This window comes from Lissotriton vulgaris, chromosome 6 (genome assembly GCF_964263255.1).
Source record: "Lissotriton vulgaris chromosome 6, aLisVul1.2, whole genome shotgun sequence".
Taxonomy (NCBI): Eukaryota; Metazoa; Chordata; class Amphibia; order Caudata; family Salamandridae; genus Lissotriton; species Lissotriton vulgaris.
The window spans coordinates 1,258,462,887-1,258,483,258 of NC_141694.1; the positions used below are offsets into that span (position 1 = coordinate 1,258,462,887).

The 20,372-nt window shown below is 43.8% G+C and overlaps 1 protein-coding gene across 1 annotated transcript in view; it reads left to right on the plus strand.

Annotated features, from left to right (window-relative positions):
- Nucleotides 1-20,372, plus strand: part of LOC147708724 (uncharacterized) — a 222,161-nt gene that overhangs the window by 183,062 nt on the left and 18,727 nt on the right. Inside the window, exons 17-18 of the mRNA XM_086925770.1 lie at nucleotides 467-556; nucleotides 1,224-1,295. Coding sequence (XP_086781896.1) covers nucleotides 467-556; nucleotides 1,224-1,295 — 162 coding nt within the window. The remainder of the gene's footprint in view (nucleotides 1-466; nucleotides 557-1,223; nucleotides 1,296-20,372) is intronic.

Sequence of the window (20,372 nt, forward strand, 5' to 3'; positions counted from 1 at the left end):
TACACATTCAGGTGCAATAAAACACCTGAAATGAGATTCACTGAGCTTCGACTCATCAAAACCTGCACGACTAAAAAGGTTTATGTGGACTTCATTATTTCCCAGGGGAGTTTTCCAAAGATGCATTTTGAACAGAGGGATACACAACCCAAACGAAAGGGCCATACTGAGTGAATATTTGGCTAGCTTCTGTACCCACATGTACCCTGGCATGTATACATATATTTCAAAATATATCTATATATAAATGTATATATGTTATATACATATATGTATGTGTCTGTGTGTGTATAACTTGATGATATACACATAATACGTATATATATTCAAGCATGGTTTTGTTATAAAATGGTAGGACAATATTAATAATTTTACATCCTCAAATACAAACAGGAACTTGAGCCTCATTAGTGGAGGCTGGAGTTGGCCTTAATCTTTGCTGAAATCATTTTTGGATTCTTTACAGCTTCCTGTATGCCTTTCTAGACACCGGATGGGACAGAGGAGTTTTCCATTGATTTTGCGCACCCCACATCATATTGCTGGAAGAGTATGTGTAAGTGAAAAAGTATTTTAATGGAGGAATAGGAGCCAGGTATTTGGGTTTTTCAGTTGCCCTCCATGCATGTTCTCTAACATTGGATCCACTATAAATGTTATTTCCCACATCCTGTTCTCAATCTATAACTAACTTAACCAGCCTCTAAACAAAGCTGTTCCTAGCATTTCTCACCAACCAATAATCCCTCTAAAATTTGGACCATCTTCTTAGTATCTGCACTTGTTGTGATGTCATGAAGCCCACTTCACTATTCCACTATGCATATTTTCTGGCAAATTATTTCCCCTTTCCTCTTCTTTCCCCTTATGGCTGGATTAGAATTCACTCTTCTTTTAGCTTCCCCATTCGATTCTCTGGCACTTCCTCCCTCACCTACCAAACCTACAAAAAAAGTGTAAATAAGTTCAATAGGCATATATCTTCATAGACATTACATATTTGTTGGCTCGCCAGTTTTAACCAAAACCATATTTCTACATTTACATGCACTTGCTTGTCATACAATTTATGAGATTGCATCCAGTAGATAAAATCACCTTCTTAAACGTGGGCGCTGCTAAACACTTTGATGAGGGTTTTTCTTTATGGGCATGGTGTTGTGTAGATAATGGAAGTGGGCCTTGGAGAACGTTTTGCTTCATGCGATTTTTTACCACTTCAGCAGCCACGCTGGCCCACCACAGAGGCAATGATGAGGAAGAATAACAGCTTGATACCTTACTCTGGCGAAAGGGTAAGTGAGAAAGGATTTCAAAGGCCACCATGTTTTTGTGTATTTACTTTTTCCTAGTACATTTTATCCAGTTGGCTTCTAGCAATGGTTGATGGTCTAAAAAGCCAATCTCATCCCTTGCCCTTGGCCCCCATCTAAAGTAAAACTGTACAACCTCTTCTTTACAGCATCCTAATCCTATTGGCCTCTGGGTTTTGAAATGACTGTTTCTGAAGGTTTATAAATGGCAAATAAATGCTGTTTTTGCAAGGATTAATAAAGGTCACCAATCAATTCTTTACATGAATGAATATTTACGATGTACAATTTGCAAGGCAGTCTGTCTCTCATCCTTTCTTTCACTCCTCGAAATTGCCTCACACTCCTTTCACATCCCTTTTCTGCACCTTCGCTGAGTAAACATATTTATGTAATCACTATGACTTTTCAAGGTGAGCTTGCAACTATTCTGCCATTGATACAGAGATTATATTTATTTTTACTTGCTAGATCTGCACACCGTGTATATCCACATCACCATTTAAAAGTGCCTAAGACATTTGACTGTTGTAATGTTCACAATCCAGTACCCTCTTTTTGTTTTTTGTAAATAATGACAGCACTTTTGACATAACAGAGACACCATGTTTTCCAGTCCAATTGCGAGTGGCAATCCAATTTCAGGCACAAACATGTTTTGATGTTTGCAGAGCACTTGCCCCCACCCCACCCTTTTTGACGTCAAAGGAACCCCTCTATAACCTAGTAGGCCATATTCAATGTTACCTTTGATGTATTTTTTATTTTACATATTTACTTTGGGGTAATAAACTTGAAAATGTTGATTTCAAACCGACAAATGTTTATTGACAATAGTAAGTAAAATATTGGATTATCCTATTTAGTTGCCTCCAGTGAAAGAAAAAGTAGTGCTTGATTATGTTGAATTTGGAATTTTAGAAAAAAAAACACTTGGCCATTTTATCAAGGACGGCGTTAAAATTATCTCCGGTTTAACGGCAGAAAACTGGCACTAAAATGGCAATAAAGGGCTTGATATTATGCCCTGGAGAATTCCAATAGAAGCCCAGGTTCACACCAGAACATGGACTTCTATTGGAATTCTCAAGGGCATATTATCAAGCCCATTATCGTCGCTTTAGCAGCAGTTTTCTGCTAAACCGGCGATAATTTTTAATGTCCTCCTTGATAATATGCCCCAGAGTCTGTTAATAAACACATTCTTCTTGTACGAGTAAGGGATTGTCCAAGCTGTTCTCTCAAATGGTCAGCTAACAATGACATTTATTGGATTTAGAATATTTAAGTTTTTCAACTCGCTTCTTAACTTTTTTCCCCTTTACAGAACTGTACACATGTTGGCATGGTGGAAGGTATCTTGTCCAATTTGTTGCAGGGTCCAAGGTCTTGGAGAAATCTGAGAAAGCCTTTTCAATGGAGCATTTGACTAAACCATAACTACATAATGGTGATTGCATTGTGTGCTATTCATGCTCACTTATCTTGGGACACATTTTTCAAACAACTTTTTTTCCAGTAACCTTGCATTACTTTCTACCTGAAACATAATATTTGGCTTGATTGTTCAACAACATAGTTATTTTCATATCATCTGCAGCAGTGCCCCAAACTATAGACATTTGTGTTGGATACAAGAAGCTTCTAAGATTTCTGTTTTACCTTGAACTTTATGTTGGCCTCCCCCAAGCCTCAGATGACAGCTTGAGGTACCGACGGTTAGTGCGGTGCCTCCTATACCTGAGCAGTGTCCAGGCGAGGTGAGGTAGCTTCACCCATCAGTCAGGGATTCACTAGAGTACGAGTGAGTCGGAGGGTGACAACATATGGTTATTACAGGTTGTACCGTAGTGAACCATCTCTTTTCAGTTTTCCCATTTCTTCTTATGGTGGAGGTGAACTTTTTTCACTTGTAAGAGTGCAACGAGTATAAGAACAGAGGCCCTGATGAATGCCGTGGGATTAGATACCCAATAGGCAGAAACATGTTGGCCCCTTCACAGACAGATATTTGTTACTGTCATCTTGCACTGTTCTGTTTTTAATTAGGAGGCATGTCTTGTCCATAGAATAAAGTTGCGTAAAGGAGGACATTCCATCCTATTTTAAGTCACATTTTCTGTTTTGTTGCACCTTTTTCAAAACCATCAATAGATCAGTCATTGCGGATGTTTCATCAGTACTGGTGGACCAAATCCTAAGATATCAACACTGTGTGGTTCAGTCCCATTGATCAGGGGACTAGCCGTTCACACTCCAGGGTTTGGCCAGATGATATGACTGATCACAAAAGTCTTTTTTGATGGAAACCCTACATCACTCTTTTGGACTGGTCAGCCACTGATGAATAGTCTATAATGTATCGATCTCTTTTTCACCTTTGTATCCACTTGTTTTCTTACTTTGTCCTTATTCTTTTGCACACACGTTGAGATCTAGGTGACTCCGTAGTGATAGCATAGCTCTAATAGTTAGCTAATAGACCCCCTGTGTTTCTTATGGTGTATATCTATTTGGAGCTGGGGATAAAACCAGGTGTGGGTCTTTAAACTCTATATACCTTGGACCCCCCCCCCTTTTGAGAAGTTGGTGTATTTACCACTTATCTTGGGACACATTTTTCAAACAACTTTTTTTCCAGTAACCTTGAATTACTTTCTACCTGAAACATAATATTTGGCTTGATTGTTCAACAACATAGTTATTTTCATATCATCTGCAGCAGTGCCCCAAACTATAGACATTTGTGTTGGATACAAGAAGCTTCTAAGAGTTCTGTTTTGCCTTTAACTTTATGTTGGCCGTTTTAAATATTCCTGTCCCTAGTGAAACCACACATAAGTGGACACATGGAATGCCTGGTTTGTCCTGGTAATATCCATACCCTCTGGGATACTCTGACCACATGGCAAATCCTTTAACAAACATAAGGTAGAAATACTTAAGAACATACTAAAGAACACGGTTAGCCAATCCCTCCCAGCCACATACTGGTTTCATTTTCTATGGCAGACCAATCAGACCATGGCATTTCTCAATTTGTCAAGAATAACCAGCAATCTCTAAGGACTCTCGTTATGCCAGAGATTTACACCATCACAGATGCCCAAAACATGCCAGGATTTATTGTCACAGGGCTGTTATGTTACTAAGGGGTAGACCACAAGTTGCCAAGAAATATTACCATTATTGGAGGGCAGTATTTTACCATGGGTGGCAATGTGAATTCTCTAATGGACGTAACAGGTTTGCCAAGAATCATCAACACAAGTGTTATGTTATGTTATGTTAAAAAAATGTGTTACCGCGCATGGACACCAATTGGTTTCATGGCACTCATGACAAAGTGGAGGTACAGAGCAGTCGGGTGTGGACACAGGGATTAATCATAAGCTAACTGAAAAAGATAGGTTTTAAGAGATTTACGGAAGGTGATATAGTCAGGAGAAAGCAGGATTGAGAGAGGGAGGGAAATCCAGGTAAAAGGAGCAAGGAAAGAAAAACAAGAACCACCATGTTTTTTGCGTTTGAACCTGGGGGTGATTAAGAGGTTGTGCGCAGAAGACCTAAGATGCCTCGAGGGGATGTGGCGTTTGAGACTAAGGGAGGTGAAGGCAGGGGCGAGAGCAAAAAGAGACTTAAAAACAGTACAGCCCATTTTGAAAATACAGCGGGAAACGACCGGAAGCCAATGCAATCTCTTCAACAGGGGCATGACATGTTGGTGCTTTGGCTGTTGGAAAACCAATCTGGCCGCCTGGTTTTGTACCAGCTGGAGCCGATGGAGATGGTAAGCAGGAATCCCCACATACAAGCAGTTGGCATAGTCAATGCGAGAGGTGACAAGGGCCATAATGACAAGTATGAGAGCCTCTGTGGATAAGAACCTTCGGATTTTGCAAATTCTGCGTAGGTGGTAAAAGCAGGCCGAGGTAAAAGTGTTGATTTGAGGTCTCATCGAAAGGTCACTGGAAATGATGACACCAAGGCTCTTCACGGACTTGACTGGGCAAGGTGGAGGGCCAAGAGCTTGGGGCCAAAAGCTGGAGCTCCAAGGATTTGAGGACCCTCCTGTTAAGACCAACTCTGTCTGTGCCTTCGACAGATTGATTCCCCCCCCCCCATGCTATAAATGCCAGCTCTAGAAACACTTTTTTAACCATCTGCTGTTCAGGCAGCATGTTTCTTTCATCTACCAGTGTTAAAAAATGCAAATGTAAATAAGCTGGATTAATTTGCAAAAAATAAAAACTCACATTAATACAGAAGCATGCACACTCACACACAAGCACACATTAAAGTACAATGAAATCCAGAAGGAAAACAAGTAGAAAACATATAACTCCTGTTTTTTTAACTAAAATTCCTACTAATTCTCCAGTTGTGGCCGTCTTTCTCCAACAACATAGCATCGCCCTACTGACATAGAAAGTACATTTGTCTTTTGAAGTTTCTTAAACTGTTCAGCACCGCATTTGAATTGCTCAAATCTACTCTGCAGAGTAGGGTCTTGTAAAAGGCTGACAAAAATTGGTCCAATAAACTATAAAGAAATACGCAAAACCCTTCCCTCCAGCATTCCTTGCATCTCTCTGAATGATACGAGGCATGTACCAAAATACTTGAATCTACCTCAGTGGATTGGTTGATCTCATGGGTCAAAAGAAAGATTCGACCAGGAGTAATACCAGATCACTTTCTCCATAGACGTATTGGTCTATTTGAACTGACTTTAATGGCTTCTCAATCTAATACATACTGAAAGCTCCATTAAATATTCTTAAGGATAACAGTAATTTTATGGGGGGTTCAGATACATGCCAGTGTGTAGGGGAGAGATGGAACCTCTGAATGCTGCAGAACTGCAGGGATGGCTGCAAAGTGATAACACTGTGCCCGCTGCATGTTTTGCCACTTGTAGCTTCAGTGAGAACTCCCTTGAAGGGTCTTCTATTAAGTGCAAAGGTCAACATAGGTGTGTCATCTCTAGGTGGAATATGATTCTCTTCTAATGTTAAGTTCTATTCAAAGCGAGTGAATCTTTAAAGATTGCTGATGCCAATAGCATTCCAGGTAAACGCTATTTCATCTGTTATTCCACACACTGTCTTAAAGACTACTTTAGTGATTATGTAGCCACTTCTTACTTGAGCTGAGTGATTTGGGAAGTGTGGTCTAGTGATAGGAGAGGGATCATTTGTGGAGAGCAGAGATGGCGGATACTGAAGGTGGGCCTTGTACTGGGTTGTGCCTGGCTCTCTTTTTTTGTGTATTTAGGGCTATCAGTCTGGCCATTCCGAGACAGAATTACACAGGGGAACAGAACTGCGATGTTCAGTGTCACCCTGTACAATGCTGAGGGAGACTGGTTAAGTAAGAGGGGATGTCAGTGGGTGGGGGGGGGGGATTATTGGATTATTTATACATTTGTGTGTTTCCTTTAACCTCCATGGATGTATTTCTGTTACATTTTATTTGTGTGAGACACCTCCAAAGCTGAAATCTGAATGAAACTCATCCAATTTAGATTATGCAATTCAGGATGCCGTGCCCCGCAATGGTGAAATATTTTTAAGCTAAACATTCCCAAAGTAAACTGCTTCCACAACAATTTAGAGATACACAGAAATAATTAGATGCTTTGATAAGCGAAAAGTCCTGTAGCAGGATAGCCATTCACATCTTTGCTATGCATATGCAGAAGGGTGGCAATATGCTTGCTCTTCATAAATTAAAAAACAAGCATGAATTGACAATTTTAACTAAAAATAAATATATATAAGATTTTCTTGTGGAAAAACATATCCTCTAAGCCGGGCAACAAGGCCTAGTATGACCAGTCTACAGAGCTTCTTTTTTGGGCAGCACATCTGTATTCTTTCTAATTACTGGTGATATTGCATCAGTTGTGAGTAAACAAACTCTGATTAACTATGAAATGCAAATGATTCATCATAAACAAAAGCAATATATAAAAAAAAAATCTCTAAATTACTTCAATATGATTAGATGTACATTTATTCAGATGATCTATCATAAATGACTGGCTATATGAGTAATTTCAACGTTCCTTGTTCCTCTACAAATACAATATGAGCCAATCATAATCTTCCAACACAAGCGCCATGAATGTCTATTTTAGCATTTCATTTAAATAAGTCAGGATGTGTTTTTACAGAATTTCAAAATGGATTACTATGCTATTTTCATTCCTCAACCACTGGATACTGGCATTTTTCCAACTAAATAGATGAGGAATTCATTATCTTCCTTCTATAACAAATTATGGCAACACTAATAGCTAACTGGGTGTCACTAACTTGAAGTTTCTAACACTGACCATCAAAATATTGGCATCAAATGGTGTACACTAAGGAGTACATTTAGGAATGACAGCAAAGCTCACCAACGTACATCTTCAATTCCTATGATGGACATGCTTACATTTGCTTACGTCCCAATTTGTCAGGATGGACAAAAGAGAGAAGAGAAAAAGAATTGTGATCTGATATAACCCTAGGGTACAAGGAGATACCAAGGGGCTTATTAAGAGTAGCAGTTCACAGACCGCCAGACTCGCGGGGATGCGGCGGTCTTCCGACCACCTTATTACAATTAGGGTGGTTAGACTGCCAATGCCCCTGTTCCATGGCAGTGTTGTGGTGGTCTTGAGGCTGCAATATGCTTGGAGGAACTGCTGCGATCCCACCAAACATATTACAAGTTTCCTCTCTGCCACATGTTTCATGGTGGTTACTCCTCCATGAAAACTGTGGTGAAGAGGAAACAAAGGGGGCCCTATAAGGCCCCCTTGTGTCTCAGGGCCATGGGGTACATGCAGGGGGGCACTTTATGTGCCCCCCTGTGTGCATGCACCCCAGTTCCTGCACAGCATAGTCATTACATGCCATACCGTGCAGGAACTGTTTTTGGCGTTCCCATTGTGGTGCCCATTTTCTGAGTCACTGCCTTGAGAACGTCGAATAATAGCCCGCCAAACACAAGAAATACTAGTTATCTGGCAGGCGACCTGACCATGGGGTTGGCTCTGCGGCAGCAGGGCAGAACCAGCGACGCACTACCAAACTTGTATCAGGCCCCAAGATGGGGCATAAGAGCTTTGTAGGAAGGAACATGTCTATCTGAGAAAAAGATTTACGAGAGGCGACAAAATATGTAAACCCATGTTTTGTCATCAGAGAATACCGTCAGACATCCACCAAAGCATAACATTCCATTACTTGCAACAAAGCAACCCTAGCCATTTCCTTTGAGCTATAGGAGGTTCTCGAAGAAGAGTTTAGCCCTCAACTACTAAAAGAGGGTTCTATCGATGGGTTAAGGACGATGTTGAAGTCCCCGCAAATAATGAATGGTTCTGACCATTGATGTAGCTCAGAAATCAGACTATTAACGGCCACAATATCATCAGTGTTGGCCCCATAGAGCACACATGGCATAATGCTTAGTTGTCCCCTCTTGACTGTTGCTATGAGCCATCGTGTACCCACATTTGTACAGTGGTTGGTGAGTGTCTAGCTCTTATACTGAGCCAATAGGGTAATCCCTCTCTGAGATAAGTGAAACAAGCTGAGGATAGGACTTGATATGAGAAATCATCCAGAAGAGAGGCCGATTTATTCAAGAACTGAGTTTCCTGTAGGCCACCTAAATGTAGATGAAGATAGTGTAGCACCTATTTAATTAATTTTTGCTTGTAAGGTGCCTACATTCCATTGATATTCCACAAAAGACAATGAAAACCCTGGTCACTGGACCACACCCCTGGCTAAATCTTGACATTCTTGATCGAACAACCAGCACACAGTGGAAACGAACAACCGCACAGAATCATTCTTGGTCCCAACTTTATCGTCCACAACCATAGGGCCTCAATTTATGTCCAGCAACCTGCCTAAACATCCTACAATACAAAATCATTATAGAGACAAAGTGACCCCAAACCCTGACCCCACCACCGCCCCACCCCCAGCCTTCCCCCAACGTGTTCCTTTCATGCAAGGCCCAGAAAAAGGGCTTACCACCTCCTGGCCAAAATAATATCACTAGCAAGGGCAGTAGACTTGAGTACATTAACTTCCTGCCCCCCTGTAGCACCCCAGACCAAGGATGAATCAGGATTGCTGGCTCCTGTAATAAAACCAAAGCTCCAAGCTTTTGAAGTGACAGGACTACATTCTCATGAGAGAAATCTGATTGAACAAAAAAGTCCAGGCCAGCTGCTTTCACTGGTGATCTTGGACTAGCAGCCCTGTTTATCTCCTAACGGAGGAGGAAGTAACCCACATATATCGGGTTTGCCCATGAATAACGAGGATGTTAGCCCTCATGGGAGACCGAAATGGACAGCGATGGGTTCTCTGAATTATGCTGTCCATGTCCCAGCCCCGCAGTGTAGTAAAGGCTTAACTAAACAACCAAACTATATAGCATCTAGGATTGTTCCTCTGACCCCTCCTGGGATCCCCAATACCCTGAGGTTATTCCGGCGAGACCTATTCTCCAAATCTTTGACTCTTGATGAGAGCATGGTCATCTGAACTTCCTGTCATGTGATCTGGGTCTTGACTGCTCCCACAGCAGTTTGAATGCTTTCCTGAACCTTCTCGACTTGTACAAGTTGTGGGTTCAGGGTGTCCATATTTGTAGAGAGCTTCCTTAAATCCTAGGGTTATATCAGATCACAATTCTTTAATGAAGAAATGGGCTGAGTGTTATCTTTCTGGGTCCATGATAGCGCTAATGCATCTGCTATTGCTGGGATTAAGAACTCTCAAGGGGCTATTGTGACCAATCCTGCCCTCATGCAAGACGAGTTCCACAGCTTTTATCAGAAGTTTTATGACAAAGAATTGGTCCCTTCCACGGACCAGAACTTTCAGTTTCTTCGGGTCCACCATCATTGGAAACTGTCTACTACACAATAGCATAAGGTAGAAGGTCAAAAATCATCATCCGAAGTGTAAGACGCTGTTGGCTAGCTGGCACGAGGCAAGGCCTGTGGCACCGATCAACTTCCATTGAAATTGTATGTTAGTTTGTCACATCTTGTAGTGCCGGTTCTCCATGATCTATTCAACTCTTTTGAATTACTTGGGGAGGTTCCTGGGTCATGGACTGAGACCAACATCGTCATCTTTCCTAAGAAAGGGAAAGATCCCTTTCTTAGTGATTCATATCAGCCTATTTCTTTGATTAATTCTGATTCCAAGATTTAAACTTAGATTTTAGCAAAAAGACTTGCTACGGTTATTTCTTATTTTTTTAATGAGAATCAACATGGTTTTGTTCCAGGGCGGGATAACACCGCTCATGTCAATATTGTTATCACTGCTCTTGAGGCAGGCTGTGCTCAGGGATATCCGGTCGGAGCAATAATGTTAGACGCTGAAAAGGCCTTCGACTGGAGCTCAAGGCCTTTTCGTAGGGCATAATGGCTGTGCCAGGGTTTGGGCCGTGTTTTATTGCTTTGGATCAAAAGCTTTACCAGAATCTTAAGGCATGGGTTTTATGTTCAGGGTCTTCTACCGACCTAATTTAGATAAATTGTGGCATCCGTAAAGGGATGTCCACTTTCACCTTGCTCTTTGCCCACTAAATTGAACCTTAAATTCAAGCCCTCAAGACCTTGAGGAATATTGCTTTGCTGCGGGTCCATCAACTTGAGTTCAAAGTGCTTGTGTATACAGACGACATTACCAACATGACCTCAGAGGATTCTCTGGCAGCTATTGAAAAATTTGCTAATGAGTGTGGGGCATTCTCTGGGTACAAACTAAACCTTGAGAAGACCCTAGTCCTCACCAGCATTGTCCTTTCTTGGGATGATAGGCGATGAGTCAAATGGGCACCTACCTGGGGATCGAAGTCTCTGTAAAAATGGAGGATGTAAGGGAATCTAATAATGGCGTACTATACAGTAGAACGCAGGCGATAGTGATTAAGTGGCATTATTTTCACATTGATCTAATCGTTCTATGCAACTTAATCAAGATGATTATTCTCCCTTTCTACCTATACCTCTTGCGGGCATACCTTTGCATTTAGCTAAAGACTTTTTTCCACAGACTGAGGCTATGTGGCAAAAAATCATCTGGGGGTATAAAAAGCCTAAGGTTAACATACATATGTTACAATTAACCGTGGGCGGAGAACTCCGCTCCGCCCGCAGAGTGTGCGGAAATTTGCCTACTCCACGTTCCACGGAGAACGCAAAGTAGGGAAATCTCCACACACTCTGCGGCGGAGCAGAGTTGGCTAGCCCCAACCACACACCGCCCTATTAACAATTGGTAAAAATGTTTTAAAAAAGAGTTAAAAGTAAATAAAAACTGCTACCTCAGCTGCTGCGTCCCCAGGCTGCCCTCTTCCTATTCATCACGTTCTTGATGAAAACTGCACATGCCCAGGCACCCGCGGATGCGCTGTTTTTACCAAGAACGTGATGAAGAGGAAGAGGGCAATCCGGGGACGGCGCAGCTAAGGTAAGGCGTTTTTATTTACTTATAATTCTTTAAAAAAAAGTTTTTACCAATTGTTAATAGGGCAGGTGGGAGGCGGGTGGCGTAGCGGAGCTTGTTCTCAACTCCGTGGCGCTCTGCATAGCAACACTCCACCCACTACATCCAGGGTTAGTTACAGTGACCATGACTGGAGGACGTAATTTAATTACTAGATTTACGTATCTACTTTCTAGCAACATTTATGTCCCGACTAGTAAAAGTATTGGGATGCGAACCATGGGGGGCTAGGTGTTTTGTTTCCAGAATTCCTCTCTTGGGGAGCCGAGATCAGCCCACACTTTGGCATTATCAATACTCTCTATTTCGAGAATACTCATTTTAAGGCTCTGGGGGATCTTTGACTCTCTTTTGGCCTATCCAAAAACAGAGATATCGGGGATTACATTATTTGATGGATATTCTTATATAGGTCATAATCTCCGACATCATGGCTACCACAGATTTCTTCCATCACTGCCTGCAAAGCAGATTCGGTGCTGTGGCGAGATCTGAAACCGTTTTGCGAGGGATCTAAGATTTCATTTCGCTCGATAAACACTGTAAGCATAGTATTTACATGAGGTTCTACCGCCTATGCCAGGAATGGCAGCTGGGATATAGGACTTGTAATTACCCAGCTCAGATGGATCTAGTGACGGTTTCTTCAGGAGAGGTATAACTTTAGTGCGCTTTGACGCAGATGGTATGGACCTGTGGTTAAAGATAGATTAACCAAGTCCCTACTCACTGGTGTGATGAGGGTATGATACTGACGAAAGGGAATGGATTTCAAAGGGTCGGCAGGGGAGCCTGATTTAATTTTCAGACAGAGGAACTCAAATTCAGTGAGAGACAGCAGGGGGAAAGACGAAAGTGCTCCGACCACAGTGGATCCAATACCCCCATGCCTTTCCATAAGGTCAGTGATGCCAGTGACCGGTGGGAAACTCTTATATCACTTTTCCACCTTATTCAAAAAGTAACTGGCCAGGTCATCACACTGGTGATTTGAGATGACAGGCGAGTCAACGTTCAACCCAGAACTCTTCATAACCTTGAGCAGGGTGAAGATTGTTTTAGAGGGTTTATTGCTTGTCGAGATGTTACCGGCCATAAACTCTGCTCTGGCTCTCCGGGCCAGTTTATGATAGAGCTTCATAGATGCTCGGTTTTATTTTTTGCTTCAACATCATAAGCATGCCTCCCAGTGCACTCAAGTTGTTTGCAGTGTTTTTTAGCTTTAATCAGTGATTCATTAAACCAGGGATTAGACTGTCCTCTTTTATTAACACTCAGTTTGGCAGGGATACAACTGTCCAAAACTTGAGTCAGCCAATCCCGAAAAAGCCTATTTGCATCATCAATATCAGGTGGAAGCTGAGGCTTCTGGCTTAACAGTAAATCAAGAAATGATTTATGTCTAACTTGTGCCAAGGATGTTTTAAAACTGGTAAGGAGCAGTTCAATGTAGGCTTTCCTTGCCACCGCAGGGAAAAAGTTATGAGAAAATGATCTGTCCAGACCACAGGGATTGGCGACAGAACCTTTAAGGAACTTAAGTTTGAAAATATAGGGTCCAACAGGTTGCCATCTACATGTGTGCTATTAGAGACACATTGAGCCAATTGACAGGCCTCTAAATCTGCCAGGAAACTGTCGATCTCCCATTTGCCATTGTTTTCAAGATGTAAATTGAGGTCACCTAAAATAGTAAAATTCGCCACTATGCTGGAGAAGAAGATAACTTTATTCAGCAGTTCTTCCCTAAACACTTTAGATGGCCCTGGAGGTTGATAAATAAGAAGACCAGTAACAGTGAGATTGTGGTTTAATGTTATTTTGAAAAGGGCGCTTTTGCAGTCAGGGATGTCCTCCTTTATAAAACTGCAGTGATAAGGCTCCTTGTGAATTACTGCAATGCCACCCCCCCATTACCTGATCTGTTAACTTGATTCATGATAACGCCTTGAGGGAGAGCCAACCAAGATTAAGAATAATACATCTGGAGACTCATCTATTAGTAAGTCGAAGACCACAGCATGGTGCTTAGCCAGCGACCTGCAATTAAGGCTTAGAAACTTAAACTCAACTAAATACGGAGGGAGTGAGCCTAACCTATCTATTTGGAGTTGAAAAGGGCATTGCTTGCACTTAAAGGAACCAGCTGGGGGAATCCAGGCAGGAGTAGAGCATTTAGTGTCGAAAGAGAAAAGCACAGCGTGTGAATACTTGGGTGGGGCAACTGTAGATTGAGCAGAGGGTCCGGCATCTGGCGGCGGTGTGAACGGGTGCAGACGGGCTTGCCGTCGGCGCGCCAACGGCGTGCTCCCTGCTTGTGTCCGCTGCGCATTCATCTTACCACGTCCGTATGTAGTGTCAGGGGTTGAAAACAAGCCCGCTCACCTACACTAACCCCAAAATGGTGGTCCCACTCCAAACAATCACGGAGAGTACCGCGGACCCCCCCCCAATACAACACAAGCAGGGTAAAATACTATTAAAATATGAGCAGATTGCGAAAGAGCAAAGACGCTGTGTTCCGCTCCCGGCTCAAGCCTCTGGAGTCTATGGCATCAGTGTGTGTTTACTGGGCTGAGAAGTTTGATACTAAACTTCTCAGTCTTCAATAAAACCATCATGGAGCTGTGGAGTACGGAGTGCCAAACTCCCAGCCCATGGTCTAAAATGGCTTCACTGCACTTACAACTCCTGTAAATGGCACAGGTACTGTAGGGGCCAAGGGCTCATGCAACTGTGCCCTCACTTGTGGTATAGTGCACCCTCCCTAAGGGCTGTAATGCCTACTAGAGGCAGTGTTTTGGTGGGTGTGGCACCCATCGATTTGTGTCATGTCGACCTGTAGTTTTAGGCTCTCCCCCTGGCACACAGACTGCAGTGGCAGTGTGTATGGATCAGGGGAGGAGTTCCTGAGGGTGGCAAAATATATGATTAAGCCCTGTGAGACTATCTCAGGTTCCAATGCCCTTGGAGCCCCTGGCACCTTTTACTTGGGACTTATATGTAGGCCTGCGGAGTGCCATTTTGGGAATAAGGGTCCAGTTTTGGGGAAAGAACATAGGCACTGGGTACCTGATTAGTAGGTACCCAGGGCACACTTAGTCAAGAAGCATCAAACATCAGGCAAAAAGTGGGGGGCAACCATGCAAAAAGGGACACTTTCCGAAACCTATCATACGGGAGTGGAAGAAAGGCAAGAATTAGTGCATGGGAGCAAAAAAACTGCTGTACCAGGCAAGAGGGTGCCCATGCAAATTCGAGAAGATCAGTGATCCCTGGAGAGAAGTGAGGAAAGAGAGACAGTGAGGAAAAGTTGGAGATTCTTAGCTGACGGAGGGTGGAATGGGCTTGATCCACAAGTTGAACTGGTGGGTTTTCATGTTGATGCGAACAATGAAAGGAAAAAGACTGCGTTGGCATTATGCTCCGGCCCAGGCCTCAGGAAGACCTATGTATTAATTGATGCATGTTCCGCTCAAAGTCCTTGACAGTTGGGGGATATGTTATGTTGTTTGTTTGCCTCTGTGAAAATTGAACGAAGAGATATAAAAAAAAGAATAGTAATTTCACAGTATATGGTCTATAGTGGTATCCTGCACTCGATGTTGCAGATTGATATTTTGTCGCTTAACATTGTGATATAGATCACATTAACAGGCAATCGATACCTAGTAGGTAAAGGTCACTTTTTGCTCAAACTTTGGAACTGTTTATCTTATTTGGCTCTGCAAACAAAAGACAGGCCAGCTCTGAATAAAGTATAGAGAGATGGGCAATAAGGCTGAACACTCCTTGAGAGGGAAAGTAAATATAGCATAATATATACAATAACACACCTGGTTGCAACATGGGAAAGGGTTCATATGGTGGACTGTACATACATTGTTGTGTAACTTACAGTGCCCTGATGCAGTAATGTGAAAACGGCATGCTGACTATATGCAGTTCCTCAAACCTCCAAACCCACCTTTCAAACACCATGCCTTCCTTCAGTATTTGAAGCGATTAAAAAAACAATGCTTAAAGAATAAATGTAAAACTGCACTTCTATAATATTATCAGCAGTAGCAGCATTATATTTCATGCACCTTCTTTAACCTGGAAGCTGATATACCCTTTGGTAGCCTATGACCTGCCTTATGGCAATAGCAACCATTGCAGAGCATAATTCTGTATCTCACTGGGAAGAAAAGGGAGTGGGGTAGATTGTGTCTGTTCACAATGATGCAATGAGAACAAAGTGTGGCCACTTTGGTTTAAAGAAGCTAAGAAGAGACATGAAAGCACACCTTCTTTGCCTGAGTACCTTAAGATCCATTGCAGGTGACACCGCTTATATAATGACTAAGTGCTGGCGGTCAACTCTGCTCCGCCAAAGAAGTTTGCAGAGTTTTAGTAACTCTGCACTCCGTTTGGCGTGCTACGTTTTCCAAAATGCCGCAATCGCAGTGGAGCAGAGTTCACTGGTGTAGGGAGACGTTCCTTACTCCCAAATCGTTGTCCTGCTCCTGCTGCTGTGCCTGGCTCCACTTCCGCTGGCCCGGTTGAATTACAGGAAGGACTGTAGTGCGCATGGCGTACTAAATGAAGGCATGCCTGACCCTATCAAATCCTAGGATAGGGTCAGACATGTCTTCACTCAGTACGCCATGCACATTGCAGTTCTCCTGTAATTCAACCAGAGCAGCGGAAGCAGAGTGGATCCAGGCCCTGCAGCAGGAGCAGGACACTGATTTGGGAGGAAGGTAGGTCTCTACTCTTTTTCATCTTTTAGGCCTTACTACGTAGGAGGGAGGGCGGGGGGTAGGGGTTTAGCGGGAGGGATGCTGGGGCCGGGGTGTTTAGCGGGAGGGAGGGCCGGGGATTTAGAGGGAGTGGAGGGCCGGGGGGCTTTAGCGGGAGGAGGGTGGTTGGCCTGGGCTTCAGGGAGGGGTGCATGGGGGGCACTCTGCCAGGCCACAGAACTCAGCGGAATTTCACAGAATTTTCCAGTACTCTGTGAAATTCCGCAGAGTACCACTCCGCGAACTCCGCCCACCCCTGATAATGACATAGAATCATTAACCATTATTATCATGGAGTGGATCTTACTCAGGGCCTCTGGAATGGGGTGTGAAGCTTGTGTTGGGAAACACTTGTTTACCTCTCACCTCTCTCATCTCAGGCCCCAGTTACCTAAAGCTAGAACTAATGTGCTATAGATGTCACACCTCTCAAAGCATGGTTCTAAGTGGTTAGAATGTAGACTAGTCTATCCTCCAAAGCCCACTCTCGCTAGCCACTAGGATATCATTCCAGCCATACGCTGAACCTATTCCATCCACAAGAGTAAAATTAAAGCCTAGTGAGTAGTGCTTAATTTGCAAACGTATAAATACAGGGACCCAAAGTTTTTCTTGGAATCCCAACAACAGCGCTACCAATTGATTTGTAGTCTTGATTTGACTTTGTGCCTTTTTCATCCACTGCCATCTATTCCCTACCCTTTTATCTAAAGCTTGTTGGTTCTTTTTCATCCCTGATTTCTTAATTTATCAGTTGTTCACCGTTATTTTTCCTCCTTACTCCACTTTTCTGTTTCTCTCTCTTATTCTGGGTCAGTTTGATGAGGATAAACAAGTGCCAGTTCCAAATTATGAGTGCCTTTGGGCCCCACATGTAACTATCGGCTCACATTAAGCACTGCCTGTGAGGGAGCAAAGTATGAGCTTGTGAGTGAATTTCAGTGGTATGCCTGATTCATCAGTTGCTGCAGGTGCACTGAACTTACTATAGGTTTCACGAGCCCTGAATGAGGACCTCTAGAAACCAAGAATAGGCTTTGCCTATTACATTTAGTCAGCAACTACCCAAGGGCCAGGTAGGAGGTTGCCCAAGGTTCTATATCACAGCAAGAGGATTTCTAGCCCACTGCAGTGGACTGAAGACACCAACCACTAACTGTAACACTTCCCATATTTTTTGTATTTATTTGCTCAATGGAGCTCAGTAAGCTTGCCCTGCTCCATCCACACTTCACTGGCTGCCAATACGTAAAAGAAAACAGTTCAAAGCACTTTGCATTCCACATCGTGCAAAACACAAGGTTAGTCCGCATATCCTTCAGCACCTTATTAATACCTACATTGCCAACAGAAAATTGAGATCCAACAATTTATCCTCACCGTCCCCAGAATCAAGGGAGCCAGAGGCGGTGGTCGCTCGTTTGACTATCTTGTTCCAAAACGCTGGAATTCTCTACCCATCAGCCTTAGGACAAACGACAAGTGGGTGGGCACTCAAAACCCATTTATTTGCCTAAACAGCCCGCTATCCTGCATAGCCTGTCAGTGCTGGAAAGCCCGTCTTTGGTCATTACATTGAAAAAGAAAACTGACACTTAGTTTCAGTTTCATTGTTTCAGTGCTCCTAGTGCTATCTCAGCCCCCCGAGCACCGAAACACTTAAGAGAGGTATTGTTGGAAAGGGAGAATCTCCTCTTTCCAATGGTACCCATCCCTAGTGGAACCCTGCTTGTGGGGATTGCCCCAGGAGGGTATCCCCAAGCAGGGTTCTACCCACTAGCCACCAGGGAGGGGGGAGCGGCCCATTGGGCAAGCGCCTTTGCTCTCCAAATTTTGTTTTGCCCTAACCACTCATTCTGCCCCCCCCCCCCCCCCCCCCCCGGACAGAAAGCACCTAGATGCCAGGGATTATTTTTTTTATAGGTCAGGGGTGGGGGCTGCCAGGAACGGTAATGGCAATGCCCTCAATCTCACCCCCCAAAAAATGCAACAGTTGTTATGCCTCCCCAGGAGGCAGAAGGAGGCAGTAGCCCCTGATCTGCTTACCAGGGGGTGGGGTGGCAAAAAGCCCACTAGGCACTAGGGTTTATTTATTTTTTGTATACGTAGGGGTGGGGGCTGCCCAGAATGGGCATACCAATGCCCCACCCCAAAAACCACAGTCTTTTTGATGATGCCCAAAGGTGGTTTACCGCTGAGCTCAGCGCACAAAAACTCAGTCTCCGCCAGGCAGAGAGACGCTGGCGCCGGGGTTACTCCCCCAAATCAAAAGAGATTTTCTCGTCTCGGTTGAAGGAGTACAAGAAAGCAATTACAGCGGCCAAATCATGTTATTTTTCAAGTAAAATTCTGAATTCCTCCAATAAGTCTAAAGATATTTTTTCCATTGTGGATGAATTATCTAACCCGGAAAGAGTCACTCTTGCCCCCCTTCCCTCCCAGTCCCTGTGCGACTCCCTTAACCAATTTTTCATGGACAAAATCATCAAAATCAAAACCAGCATCTCCACTTCAGCTCCACTTGTCCCCACATCTTTCTGTGCTCCCAGCCATCCTCACACTCTCACTCATATCCCCCCTATCTCAAAGGAAAACTTTTTGTCACTCCTTCACAGAGTTTCCTCTGGCTCTCCCAGCGATTGTTGCCCCCCCTCGGTTCTTCGAGAAGCTTTTACCTCCTGTCCAGACCCCCCCTTGCTCTTTTGAACAGCTCCTTGATTACGGGGGAGGTTCCTGGATCCTTCAAACAGGCCGAGGTGGTTGCCATTCTAAAAAAACCCTCGGCAGATCCCTCCATTATGAGCAACTACCGCCCTATCTCTCTTCTCCCTTTTCTTAGCAAAGTTTTAGAGTCGCACGTCACTCATAATCTTAGTTCCTTTGTGGAAGACTCTAGTGTGTTGGACCCTCAGCAGGCCGGATTCAGACCCGCGCACTTCACAGAAGCCGTCATTCTTTCTGTCATGGAGGAACTGCGCAGTGGAGCAGACGCTAACATCTGCCAGGCTTTGGTCCTCCTGGATCTGTCTGCCGCCTTTGACACGGTCGACCATGACATTTTGGTCGACCGTGTCGAGGAGGCCGGCATCCGGGGCTCCGCCCTGGCCTGGGTCCGCTCCTTCCTGACCCAACGCCATCAAGCTGTCAGGCTATCCCAGTTTTCTGCCTCCCAGGTCAAATTGACCTGTGGCGTCCCTCAGGGTTCTTCCCTCTCCCCCCTCCTTTTTAATTTGTATCTCTCCCCACTTATCCGTACCCTTCGACAGTTCAATGTCACTGCGTTCAATTACGCGGATGACATACAATTAATTTTCAACATTGATTCCTCTGCTGAATCCATTTCCACCTTCCAAAATACCTTTTGCTTTATTAGCAACTGGATGAGCTCAAATCATCTGAAGCTTAACCCCGACAAGACCGAGCTGGTTCTTGTCGGGGGTCCCGCCAACCCCTGGGACTCTTCCTTCTGGCCTGTTTGCCTCGGCAGTCCACCCAGCCCGGCTAACTGTGCCAAAAGTCTGGGAGTCGTCATTTGCAGTGACCTTTCTATGACGCCCCAGATTAGCGCGGTAGTCTCCTCCAGCCACTTCCAATTAAGGAAAATCCGAAAAATCTCCCGGCTACTTACTTCCGAGGCCCTCATCTTGGCTCTGTTGGCGCTAGTCATTTCGAGGCTAGACTACGCCAATGCGCTCTATGTAGGCATTCCAGCTTACCAACTCAGGCGGCTGCAG